The sequence below is a fragment of the Bufo bufo genome, chromosome 2, assembly GCF_905171765.1.
Source record: "Bufo bufo chromosome 2, aBufBuf1.1, whole genome shotgun sequence".
Lineage (NCBI taxonomy): Eukaryota > Metazoa > Chordata > Amphibia > Anura > Bufonidae > Bufo > Bufo bufo.
The window spans coordinates 130,754,050-130,768,039 of record NC_053390.1 but is presented as its reverse complement, the minus strand read 5'-3'; the positions used below and the strand labels follow the sequence as shown (position 1 = coordinate 130,768,039).

The 13,990-nt window shown below is 41.6% G+C and overlaps 1 protein-coding gene across 1 annotated transcript in view; it reads right to left on the bottom strand.

Moving 5' to 3' along the window:
• Positions 1 to 2,550: 2,550 nt before the first annotated feature.
• The window catches only part of LOC120992503 (saccharopine dehydrogenase-like oxidoreductase), a 117,934-nt gene continuing 106,494 nt past the window's right edge, over positions 2,551 to 13,990 (bottom strand). Inside the window, exons 10-12 of the mRNA XM_040421518.1 lie at positions 8,673 to 8,784; positions 8,036 to 8,117; positions 2,551 to 2,767 (exon numbers count right to left, since the gene is read on the bottom strand). Coding sequence (XP_040277452.1) covers positions 2,662 to 2,767; positions 8,036 to 8,117; positions 8,673 to 8,784 — 300 coding nt within the window. The 3' untranslated portion in view covers positions 2,551 to 2,661. The remainder of the gene's footprint in view (positions 2,768 to 8,035; positions 8,118 to 8,672; positions 8,785 to 13,990) is intronic.

Below are 13,990 nucleotides of genomic sequence, written 5' to 3'. Positions count from 1 at the left end.
GAACATGTCTTAAGCCCGGACACCACGACAAGGTTTCTCAAGTAGCCCGGGACCCTACACTCTCCTACCTGAGCCATATGGGCAATACCAGGAGCCAGTGGGCAAATTACAGGAGCATAGGGCCGACTCGCAAACAACTCACCAGTTACCTCCAGCATGTGGCCATGCTTGCAATGGGAGGAGGGAGGAGTCTGTGAGTCCCACTCAAGACTTGCTGATATAGCCCAGGCTTCACAGGTGCACCTAAATGTGACCTGTAGATGGAAAACAGGCACATTTAAATAGGAGTTTATACACCTCCAGGAATCTATATATACAAACTAAGAAGACAGGTTGGCATCAGCAGGAGCTGCTCAAACCCACATGCAGTTGTGCATATATATAGGGGAGCAAATCCTGCACTTGTGGCCCGTTGCTAATGGCAATCCCCAGCAAAATGCATACAATGGAGGATGCCCGCGGCGAACCACAAGTACCACAATAGACATCCTACACAAGGTAACAAGTGCGGATGTGATAATTAATATAACAATATAACAAAACAATAACAAACATAGGTGCACTCTGCAGTCTCACTAATTCTCAAACTGATTTTAAAATTGAGAGATTAGTCAACATGTCCTACGGTGTAGAACATGTCTTAAGCCCGGACACCACGACAAGGTTTCTCAAGTAGCCCGGGACCCTACACTCTCCTACCTGAGCCATATGGGCAATACCAGGAGCCAGTGGGCAAATTACAGGAGCATAGGGCTCCCCTATATATATGCACAACTGCATGTGGGTTTGAGCAGCTCCTGCTGATGCCAACCTGTCTTCTTAGTTTGTATATATAGATTCCTGGAGGTGTATAAACTCCTATTTAAATGTGCCTGTTTTCCATCTACAGGTCACATTTAGGTGCACCTGTGAAGCCTGGGCTATATCAGCAAGTCTTGAGTGGGACTCACAGACTCCTCCCTCCTCCCATTGCAAGCATGGCCACATGCTGGAGGTAACTGGTGAGTTGTTTGCGAGTCGGCCCTATGCTCCTGTAATTTGCCCACTGGCTCCTGGTATTGCCCATATGGCTCAGGTAGGAGAGTGTAGGGTCCCGGGCTACTTGAGAAACCTTGTCGTGGTGTCCGGGCTTAAGACATGTTCTACACCGTAGGACATGTTGACTAATCTCTCAATTTTAAAATCAGTTTGAGAATTAGTGAGACTGCAGAGTGCACCTATGTTTGTTATTGTTTTGTTATATTGTTATATTAATTATCACATCCGCACTTGTTACCTTGTGTAGGATGTCTATTGTGGTACTTGTGGTTCGCCGCGGGCATCCTCCATTGTATGCATTTTGCTGGGGATTGCCATTAGCAAGGGGCCACAAGTGCAGGATTTGCTCCCCTATATATATGCACAACTGCATGTGGGTTTGAGCAGCTCCTGCTGATGCCAACCTGTCTTCTTAGTTTGTAGACCTGTAGTGGTCCCTAAAAATTGGGTTTTTGTAAATTTCTGAAAAATTTCAAGATTTGCTTCTAAACTTCTAAGCCTTGTAACATCCCCCAAAAAATAAAATATCATTCCCAAAATAATTCAAACATGAAGTAGACATATGGGGAATGTAAAGTCATCACAATTTTTGGGGGTATTGCTATGTATTACAGAAGTAGAGAAACTAAAACTTTGAAATTTCCAAAATTTTTGGTAAATTAGGTATTTTTTTATGCAAAAAAAATAATTTTTTTGACTTCATTTTACCAGTGTCATGAAGTACAATATGTGACGAAAAAACATTCGCAGAACGGCCTGGATAAGTTAAAGCGTTTTAAAGTTATCAGCACTTAAAGTGACACTGGTCAGATTTGCAAAAAATGGCCTGGTCCTTAAGGTGAAATAAGGCTATGTCCCTAAGGGGTTAAAGACAGCCAGGTGCTGCTAAAACCCAGACCGGCACTTAAAATCCGGTCTGGTATTTGACCTCACCTGGCTGTAAATCAGCCCAGCAGCACATGCTGGGAGGAAAATACCTGCTTTCCCAGACCAAACCTCTAACTGTGTCACAATATATAAACAATAAAATTAAAACATTAGGTTTTGCGGTGTCTGAAAATGCCTGAGCTATTAAAATATTTAAAAACTTTCCTGCGCAGTGAACACTAAGTGAAAAAAAATCTCAATTCACCATTTGTTTAGTCACCTTGCCCCTCCCCCCCTCAAAAAAATTTTTTTTTTAATAACAGTGACCAATAAAATCGTACATACCACAAAATGGTACCAATAAAAATTACAGTTAGTGCCACAAAAAAAAAAGCTTTTTGCTATGGCTGTCAGAAAATGGCAAAGAAAATTTAGTTTTTTGTTTTTTTTCAAAGGTTTGAATTTTTTTTCAAGTAATAAAACAAAATAAAAACTATACAAGTTTGGTATCACCGTAATCGTATTGAACTGCAGAATGAGGACCTCATGTCATTTTTAGCTCACAGTGAACGCTGTGATATCAAAACCCTTTTCCAATACAAGACATGGTAACATTTCTCATTGTATAGTGCATTTTTTAATAACATACTGTAAATCATTTCCAAAGGAGGAATAAAGAAACAAATGTATTATTTGGTTCCTAAGTGCTGTACTATATCAATTAGTCATGTGGATAGCTATAGTGCAATGTATTACTCAAGTATCTATCTTACTAAGCACAGTAAAATGAATGCCAGCTTTGTTGAGGCGGTCAATCAACTTGGTTTTGGAGAATGCTGCTCCTGGTGTGTACACTCCTCCTCTGGAAGACAAAAATGTTTAGAGAGATGAAAAAAGACCAAAAACTAAGCAGCAATGGTCTACAGACACTCTAGAAGGGCTCATGTACACGAGAACGCATGCCCCGTTCCTGTATTACAGCAGGTCCACAATATACAGGCCCCAGCCATGTGCAATAATAATTATCAATAGATTAGGCAAAGTTAGGGTGCCTGTACATGGTGCTATCTGGCCAAAGGATCCACATGTGGATTACCTTTTATAACCAGACAGCACCATGTACAGACATCCTAAAAGAAGAGGATTCTGCAAACACAAAAATTACATTTTTGCATTACCCATTCAGCAACTGAGTAGTAAGCATTAGACTGCTGAGGACAGCGATTGGCTGCAGCGGTCACATGCCATATACTGGTATGTCACCGCTGCAGTTTGTAAAAAAGCATAAGTAGGACCACGCAGTGCAGAGAAACAACACTGGAGAAAGAGGCACCTGAAACATAATATTTTATTTTAGCTAACTGTGGAAGCTTGTTCGAGATTTTTAATTATCTTATGCAAAGTCTAGGTCTGCGGTCCTCAACCGTCTTTAACGCGGTACTAACGAAGCGCTTCCATTATGGAAGCGCTTCATTAGTACAGGAGGACCAGGAAGCGGTGAAGGATCTGTACTCACCGCTTCCTGGTCCTCGGCTATGAAGGGCTGCGCACAGCGTGAGGTCGATCTGTGACCTCACACTGTGCACTGCGATACACAGCCGACAGCAGAATGAAGAGGATAGCGTTGGTGACCAGGAGCAGGAGAGGTAAGTGTTATTTTTTTTATTTTACTTGCACTGGGGGCTGACATAAGGGCTGATGGCTGACCTGGGGGCTGACATGGGGGGCTTATGGCTGACATGGGGGGCTTATGGCCCCAGGTCAGCCATCAGCCCTTATGTCAGACATGGGGGGCTGATGGCTGACTGATGGCTGACATGGGGGGGCTGATAGATGGCTAAAGGTTGGGAGGTTGATCTGAGTCATTGGGGGTCTGATCTGAGGTCTGATTAACATTGGGGGTCTGATTGCTGGTCTGACCTGAGGTGTAATGAAAAATATTTGTTTTCTTATTGTTCTACTCTAAAACCTAGGTGCATCTTACTGTATATAGGGCGAAAAATACGGTACAGTGCAGCAGAGACCAGTCAGTTTATATAGTGTTATATATTTTAATATGCACCTTGTGTTTTGTTATGCGCGTGAATCAGTCAGTGCCGACTAGCACCACCTAAGCCCCACCCACCTTCTAAGCCCCGCCCCACCCGATCCCTGGGAAAATTGTCTTGCATGAAACTGGTCCTTGGTGCAAAAAATGTTGGGGACCACTGGTCTAGGTGACACAGGAGGGTGTTATGAGGGATTTAAATATTTGTAAATCGTTGGTAGTTCAGACTCTTATTTCCAACTGCATTAAAAACAAAGGCATTCTGTAAAATACATCTGAGGGCGGGTTCACATCACTGTCATGAATGCCGTTATTGCTTTCCATTATACGCGGTGTGAAGGTTAGCTGTACAAATGGTAGGCAGTCGGCAGGATTGGATGCAACATAAGGGTTTGATTGGAAAAAAACACAACAGTCACATAAAGCACTTATCTTCAGCCCTCATGTGTCATAACAGTTCAATTTTTAAACAGGCAGAAATACAGGAGTCACCTTTGTGCAGAGTCTTGTCTTTTCCCTTCTCCGGAACACTGTGGAGAGGAATACTCCCAAGTCCTCTGCAGACCAACACCACACACATACTGACAGTGTGTCTTTTAACCGCTTTACGTCCGCCCATAGGATATAAACGTCCTATGGGTGGACGTCTATTTCTGAAAGCACGTTTTAAAACGTCCTTTCAGAAATAGCAGCTGCACGCTAATCGTGCAGCTGCTGATCGGGTTGCCCGCTGTCAGTGACAGCAGGGCAACCCTAAGACAAGGCAGGGACAGTTCCCAGGTGTCCCTGCCTTCCGGATCGCTGCAGACACAGCGCTCACCGAGCGCTGTGCATGCAGAGAAGGAAGCGCTATGAAGTGAAGTAAATGTCCCCCAGAGGTCTTGTATGACCTTATGGGGGACGAAAAGTGTAAAATAAAAAAAATAAAAATAAAAGGTTGAAAATAAAAAAATAAAAAAAAGTTTCACATGTAAAAAAAAAAAGTCCCCAAGTAAGGAATGAAAAAAAAAAGTTAAGATTAGAAAAAATAAAAAAAAGTATACATATTAGGTATTGCTGCGTCCGTAAAAACCAGCTCTATAAAAATATCACATGACCTAACCCCTCGGGTGAACACCGTAAAAAAAAAAATAAAAAAAAAAATGGGTCAAAACAAGCAATTTTTGTCACCTTGCATCACACAAGGTGCAACACCAAGTGATCAAAAACGCGTATGTCCCACAAAATAGTACCAATAAAACCGTCACCTCCTCCCGCAAAAAATGAGCCCCTACATAAGAAAATCTCTCAAAAAATAAAAAAACTATAGCTCTCAGAACATGGACACATTAAAACATAATTTTTTTGTTTCAAAAATGCTATTATTGTGTAAAACTTTAATAAATGAGAAAAAGTATACATATTAGGTATCGCCACGTCCGTAACAATCTGCTCTATAAAAATGTCACTTGACTGAACCCCTCAGGTGAACGCTGTAAAAATAAATAAATAGAAACTGTGCTAAAACAACCAATTTTTTGGTCACCTTGCCCCATAAAGTGTTATAATGAATGATCAAAAAATCATATGTACCCAAAAATAGTACTAATAAAACTGGCACCTTATCCCCTAGTTTCCAAAATGGGGTCACTTCTTGGGAGTTTCTACTGTAAGGGTGCATCAGGGGGCTTCAAATGGGACATGGCATCTAAAAACCATGTGGAGTTCCTTTTCTTCTGCGCCCTGCCGTGTGCCCATACAGCAGTTTATGACCACATGTGGGGTGTTTCTGTAAACTGCAGAATCTGGGTAATAAATATTGAGTTTTGTTCGGCTGTTAACCATCGATGTGTTAAAGAAAAAAATTTATTAAAATGGAAAATCTGCCAAAAAAGTGAAATTTAAAAATTTGATCTCCATTTTCCTTTAATTCTTGTGGAACGCCTAAAGTGTTAACAAAGTTTGTAAAATCGGTTTTGAATACCTTGAGGGGTGTAGTTTCTACAATGGGGTCATTTATGGGGGTATCCACTATGTAGGCCCCACAAAGTGACTTCAGACCTGAACTGGTCCTTAAAAAGTGGGTTTTGGCAATTTTCTTAAAAATTTGAAGAATTGCTTCTAAACTTCTAAGCCTTCTAACGTCCTAAAAAAATGACATTTCCAAAATGATGCCAACATAAAGTACACATATGGGGAATGTTAAATAATAAATATTTTATGAGGTATCACTTTCTGTTTTAAAAGCAGAGAAATTGAAATTTAGAAAATTGCGAATTTTTCAAATTTTTGGGTAAATTTGGGATTTTTTCATAAATACAGGTGAAATATTTTGACTCAAATTTATGACTATCATGAAGTACAATGTGTCACGAGAAAACAGTCTCTGAATGACTTGGATAAATTAAGGCGTTCCAAAGTTATTACCACAAAGTGAGATATGTCAGTTTTGCTAAATTTGGCCTGGTCAGGAAGGGGGCAAATGGCCCAGATGGCAGGTGGTTAAATTAGCTTCCAGCTGGGTGAGGTGGTAACACCCGAGATGGAGTATCAGAGTGACCTTCCCACCCAAACTCTTCGGTCACTCCTAAATCCCGGACCCAAATTCCAGCTACCACAAACTCAGCAATCTAACATCACTGGTTGCTATTTACCTCCGGGATTTACATCACTGAGAGCAGCAGCCTCGGTGACACATACTTACCATCAATAACCTCACCCCTTCGATGCTTATAGTGTTTCACAGACCCCAGAAGCGCTGCCGAGTGTGCCTGCGTGAGAGTTGTAGAAGCCCCCCTGTGACGTCAGTGAGAGGGGGGGAAGCCTGGAGGGGAGCGCTTTGACATCTGTTTTCATTAACACCCACCAATTATAAGCACCGGGTCATGGAGAAATTCAACTGAAGAGCCTCCACTATACAAAACTGATACCCAGAAATTAGAACTACGTCTCCACCATATTTGATAATAAAAAAATCTGTATTGAATGAACATTTAGATATTATCACATGTAAAAACGTTTCGCCAGTGAACTGGCTTCTTCCCCGGAAGAAGCCAGTTCACTGGCGAGACGACGTTGGGAGGAGGAGACTGAGGGATCGGCGCGCTCGTTTTGGGTATTTTACCATATTCCTTGATTTCCACATTTACCTACTTATATTCCTATCGGATTTGTATGTCCGGGGTTTCTTGTTCTTGGTCCTTATGTGGCGTTCCTTGCGCTCTATTATGCCCGTGTGTGTCGATCCCCCAGTCCCCTTCAGGGTTCTTTCCTCACCGAAATATGCCTGTTTACTGCTGTTTTTACATGTGATAAATGTTTTACATACCGTATGATAAATGTTCATTCAATAAAGATTTTTCCTATTATCAAATATGGTGGAGCCGTCGTTCTAATTTTTGGGTATCCGTTTTCATTAAAAATAAAAGTTTGTGTTCTGCAGATCTGCAAATGTCACAAAGGACATACAGGTACATATGTAGTGCTGGTAACATGTATTGTTGGCCAATGCTAGTACTTCTATTAGTGAAAACATGCATTAGTTTAGTGTTTCGTTCTTTTTTGCGTGTCAGTGATAACTGTTGTAATTACAGTGACTAACTGCATCAGAAATACTGGTCAAGAGATTGTACAGCACATCATATATTTTATTATTTTGCTCACTTATATTCCGCAGCACTTTACAGACAATATCATATATAGAGAAGTGTAGTGTATGTACTATAGATGAACTGCAGCAGTATACAGTAGATTTGGGGGGAAAAAAAGTAGAAATAATGGGTGTAACTTTGTATACACTACTGTGACTAAATTTAGTCGAAAGTGGGTTTCTATGCAGCCTTCACCACTTTCCGAGAAGGTTAAGAACAATTATCTTCTTTTATGCCAGTTTTCTGCCGTAAATGAAGACTGAAATCTGGATTTCTGGACTTCACAAGGAATTGCCTAGTTTGTGACGAGGCCTGCCCCTTGCCAGGAGTTAAGCACATCTGCCAGCGGAGTACAGCAGGGGCGTACCACCTGTCGGTGTTGATAAATCTCCCCTATATGCTAGTATGAAATAAACTACACATCTGTATTCAACTGCTGCAGGATTGCACATACCTTTTTGGAAGAGATTCTGGCTCCTTTAAAAGGGTCAGTCCAGCTTGAACCATGGCTATTGGAGTAGTCACATACGCAACCTCTGTAAAGCATATTGTGGAACAAATACTATTAATATTATATTCAGTTTAACAAGAGAGAACACATATCTGCTGAATGCTTACTGTACATTATTTTCCCGCCAGTTTCACACTACCTTTCCCTGCCAGAGCCCATTGACTATAATGGAACCCAGCGGGGATCCCACCTGCATCCGGCTGGACAAATAACGATGCTTGCAGTAGTATTTGTCCAGCCGAATCTCGGCACTAATGCCGGAAACAGACTACTGGCTGTCTTTTGAGTGTGGGAGGAAACCCAAGTACCTGGAGGAAACCCACCTAAACACGGTGAGGACATACAAACTCCATGCAGATGTTGTTCTTGATCGGATTCAAACTCAGGATCCCAGTGCTGCAAGGCACCGGTGCTAACCAATGAGCCACCGTGCTGCCCCTGTTTAGCGCTAGCCTTAGTGATAAATGTTTGAAGCCACTTTTGAGCAGAAGCCAAGAAAACATTACACTAGAGATAATAATGGTTAAGGTGGCTCCAAAGTAGAACTTCAGTTTAACAAAGAAAAAACTGAAAACCTTACCTGGTCCTGAAACCTGTGTGCAGATTTTCACATTAGGTTTTCCCTGCTGAGGGTCTTGGCCCTGACTGTAACCTTCCCCGAAGAATGTCATTGAGAAAGAAGATTCATCCATCTGTCAATACATTTAGTAATAGATATTTTCATCCATCTTTTCATATTCACATTATCTTAAATTACCAATAAAGCTTTTTCTTGAAAATGAAACCTGGGTTGTACCAACCACTGATATTCATGGAAAACCAAATAGGGTGAAGTTGGCCATACAAACGAGACTAAAGTTGGCCGAAATGATCAATTTCGACTGGCAATCGTTTAAAAAAAACAGCACAAGTGATTGTTTCCGATGGCCCAGAGCAGTCCTAGTCTGCTGAAAACGTGGCCAACCACACTAATTCTTTTTGCCTTTGATGACCGAAACTGAAAGTGTGTGGCATGAATCAGCCGATCATTTGTTGATGTGGTCAAGGACCGAGGAACCAGTTTTTTAAATGGACTCCCTGGTTGGTTAGTTTAGTCTGACATATTGGTAGTGGACCCAGCATGCATGTGGAACCTGCACTCCCTGAATTTTAGGTGGCCTTTATGGCACATAACAGGTAGTATTTAGTGTTAGGTTCCCATCTTATAGAGATCGCATTGACATTTGGCAGACGGCCCAAATAATTTTGTACAAAATGTATTTGCCAAGAATCTTGAATATAGAAAATAAGCGTAGCATTAGCACCAGAATATTTTCTATAACTACGGCATTATTGTACGTTTTTTGTGTTTGCAGAGTGCTGTTGCATTGTGTTTTTTTTCCTTTATATTGGTGGTGGGATCATATCTTCCACTGCTAGCTCTCACAGTGCACTGTGGGATATCATATGGGGATTCCAACTTCTTATGTACTAATTCAAGTAGAGTACAGGTAATATAACCAACATATACAGAAATGACTAATGCACTCATATATGACTGACAGACAAAGAGGACACGGAGGGAAGAGAGTACAAGGGGAAGTGTCTGTGTATAACTACATACAGCTCTAGCTATCCAAAAGTACATGAAAAAGAAAATACATATGTTGTATATGTAAATGCATTGGTAACGCCATTAGCCCACTACAGTATGTGTTAACATATTATCTCATTCTTTAGAGGGGTTGTTTGGGCTTACCACTGAATGACTGGAACTGATTTTCAATCATAGTAATTTCTGCAACCAATCTGTCGTATGTTCATATATCCCAAAAACCCCGCTGACCGCTGTAACTGCAGGGAGAGGCTGTGTCCGGCCACAAAGGTCTCCTTCGGCCGTATTTAGTATTATGTGGCAGACATTTGAATGTATCAACTAAAGCAGAAGCCCCTCTTTCTTTTCACATGTGGTTTAGTGATAATGTATTCAAAAGTTTCAGCAGTGGCAGTTTTTATTTTGCAAAAGTTTTTATTGTGGGTCTTTCTGGTATTAAAGTGTAACGGTCATTTAATTTTATTTTTTTGCAATTTGTAGAGGAAGTGACAAGGAAAGTCTTCTCTAATATACTTTATTAAGTGAATTTGTATGAAAAAACTGGGTGTGAAGTGTTATTGTTATGGTGTAAGTATTATCCATCTTCACAGCGCAGCGCAATACTGAACTGTGAGGACAATATATTCTAATATATATATATATACACACACATACAGTATCTCACAAAAGTGAGTCCACCCCTCACATTTTTGAAAATATTTTATTATATTTTTCATGGGACAACACTGAAGATATGACACTTTGATACAATGTAAAGTAGTCAGTGTGCAGCTTGTATAACAGTGTAAATTTGGTGTGCCCTCAAAATAACTCACACAGCCATTAATGTCTAAACTACTGGCAACAAAAGTGAGTGCACCCCAAGTGAAAATGGCCAAATTGTGCCCAATTAGCCATTTTTCCTCCCCGATGTCATGTGACTCATTAGTGTTACAAGGTCTCAGGTGTGAATAGGGAGCAGTTGTGTTAAATTTGGTGTTATCTCTCTCTCATACTGGTCACTGGAAATTCAACATGGCACCTCATGGCAAAGAACCTGAGAATCTAAAAAAAAAGAATTGTTGCTCTACATAAAGATGGCCTAGGCTATAAGACAGGGACGCACAACCTTTTTTGGTCTGGGGGCTGCATTGTCAAATCAACTCTAAAAAGTTGATCGGCGCTCATTTGCATCGGCCTATTACACAGGCCAATGTAAAGTGACTGGGGAGGAATGATCACTTTCACAGTCATTTCTCCTTCATTTAGTTATATTGATGATCGGTAGAACATCCCTGATTACAAAGAGAGATGTGCGGCACGATTATACAGGCCAGTTATCATGAATAAGCGTTCATATGAACACTTGTTCCAAGTAATTGACCTGAATATCTCACAATGTATTGGGGACTTAAAAGGATTTCCCAGTAAAAAAGAATTTTTAACACATTCCTGCAGCATGGCCTCTGAAAGCTGCCCCCCGCCTGCTTCGGTCCTCTGCACAGCCCCCAATGCCTCCATCTTCTGGTCCCTGCGCAGTTTTCACCTGGCAGTGCATGGTCACGTGCACCTCTCAAGCCAATGACTGGCTTCAGCAGTAATGTGGTCAACAAGCAGCACGTCACCACTGAAGCCAGTCATTGACTGGAGCGGTATATATGACTATGCCCATGCACAGCCAAGTGTAAACAGTGCAGGAATCGGAAGATGGAGGCAGAGGGGGTAGCGCAAAGGACCAGGGTGGCATGGAGCAGGTAAGTATGAATCTATTGTTTCAGAAGCCATGCTGCAGAAACTTGTTAAAAAATCTTTTTTACAGGAAAAACCCGGAAAAGTGGTGACATTTCCTTCCATTCTGCCTCCTATTCATAAATCAGCATTTTCCTTCTCTGCAGAGGATGGCGTTTATTGGTTATTACCACCTCCGGCCCCCCAGTTACAGATGCCAGTAAGCACTTTCCCTTACTAGTGGGGAAAGCGCTCTTCGGTTAACCGTTTAATAACTACGCCTGTACTGACACTTTTTTTGTGATTTAGCGCATGTGGTGGTTCAAACGGTTGTAACTTTTTTATGTTTTATGTGTTGGGACTACCAAAATAATTTTTGCAACAATTTTTTCCTTTACACATAGGGCCTTATAATTTATTTTTTAATTTTATTTGGGGAAACTGTACAAAACATTGTTAAAAAGTGTTTTTTTTTAAACTATAGCTCCTTACACTTTAAATATGCAAACTGACACAAAAATAAATTATTATAATTAGTTCCCTATTTTGTGTCAGTCGTTTTGTTATATAATATGTATATCGATTATTGCGGTCCACATGCGGTGGGGCTGCTCCTCCATTAAATAGACACGCCACAGTGTCAGGGGCTGAGCAGCTCCTCCAGAATTGCCACTTCATTTCTGTGTTTTTGTCTTGTTAGATTTGGGTGTGTTTGGACACTCTGTTGCACCTGGTAACCTCCATCACATGGTCTGGTATAGGTGTGGCTCACGGCCTGGCCTCATTCACATTGCACTGCCACAGTATTCATGCTGGGCCTTTGTGTGGAGGCTTGGCTGTGTGCTGAATTACAACACCCCCAGACCGTGTTCACACCATAGTTAGAGCAGCGGCTAGGACCCTCTGCCATGCTGAGTGACCGTGACGTGGTGCAGTGATGGGCTCTGATATCTTCCTTACTGGAACATATTGGCGGAAGTCTCAGCTTTTAATACCTGCATGTATGACTCCCCTGTTTAGTCAGTAGCATTTCTTGTTGGTGCAAATCCTCTCTTTGTTTCCTATAATATGTATAGTTTCACGTGAATGGGGTGATAATGGTGACGGTTTTGGTTGGTGTGGGTGTTTTTTCTTTTTAAACTTAATATTTATTATATTTCTACTACAAAATATATCCCCCCAAGAGCTCATAAAAAGACTTTTGGGGCACACTGACACTTTGTTAATTTTTCCCTTTTCCCTTTTTATTTTATTAATATTTTATTGTAGATTTTTTTTTATAATTGGTTTATTAGTTATTTTTTTAATATATTTTGCCATACATGTCCCCCAAAAGGTCATAAAAAGACTGCTGGGGGACATTGAACACCGTCTTATTTTGCACTTTTTATTTAAATTTTTTATTAGTTTTTTATTATTTTTTAAATCATTTTCTATTATTGTTTTTATATATTTTTGCCACATAATATGTCCCACAAGGGGGGATCATAAAAAGCCTGTTGGGGGGGGGGGGGGGGCAGTGAATACTCTTATATTTTGCAGTTTTTCTTTTAATTTTTATTTTATTTTATCTGTATTTTTTTTTGACACATTTTATTTCTTCTTTTCTTTCATTTGTGTTTTTATGTTTATTTTTTTCATAATTTTATATTTTTTTAACAATGTATTAATATATATTTTTTCCACATAATTTGTCCCCAAAAGGTCACTGAAAGACCTTTGGGAGACAATAGGAGATTTTTTACCCTTCAGCTCTGCACTCCTCTGCCCCCAAGCCTGGTCCAAACTGCACAGAGCGCCACTCACCTATCTGAGGAAAAGGCAGAAGCTCTGATACACTGCTTCTGCTTTCTCCTCGGTTCTCGTGCTGTCACTGACAGCCGGGGACTCGTCCTGCTCCTGCTACAGTGCATGAGCAGGAGCTGTAATTCTCGGTCGTGCGGCGCTCATGGCAGAAACACAGCTGATCGCAGGATCATCTGTGTTTCTGTCCAGAAGGACGGGGGCAGCAAACCTTGGCTCTGGGGGCCGCATATGGCCCGCGGGTTGTGCAACCCTGCTATAAGAAGATTGCTAACACCCTGAAACTGAACTGCAGCACAGTGGCCAAGATCATACAGCGGTTTAACAAGACAGGTTCCACTCAGAACAGGTCTCACAATGGTCGAACAAAGAAGTTGAGTGCATGTGCTCAGCGTCAAATCCAGAGGTTGTCTTTTGAAATTAGACATAGTGCTGCTGTTGTTTGGTGGCGAGTACTGCGGCATGACGTAGGGGTTCCGCGCTCCTCCTCTGGCTGCCCTCTCCTCTCTCTCCCCACCTCGCTCCACCTCGCTCCTGGATGTGACCGCTGACGCTAACGCCGATCCTAGACCGGCCCTGTCTAATCGAGCCCGGATGTGATCGATGGAACTACGTTCTGCCTGCCGCCTGCCGCTCCGTTACCAGCTCTGAGTGGTCTCCTGCTACCCGATGGGACCTGCCGTCTCCCGCTCCGTCCCTCTGCCTGCTGGGTCCCGCTGCTATCTGCTCTGAGCGCCCCCCAGCTACTTGATGTGGTCCGCTACCTGCAGCTTCGTCCTGCCGCTTGTTGCCTG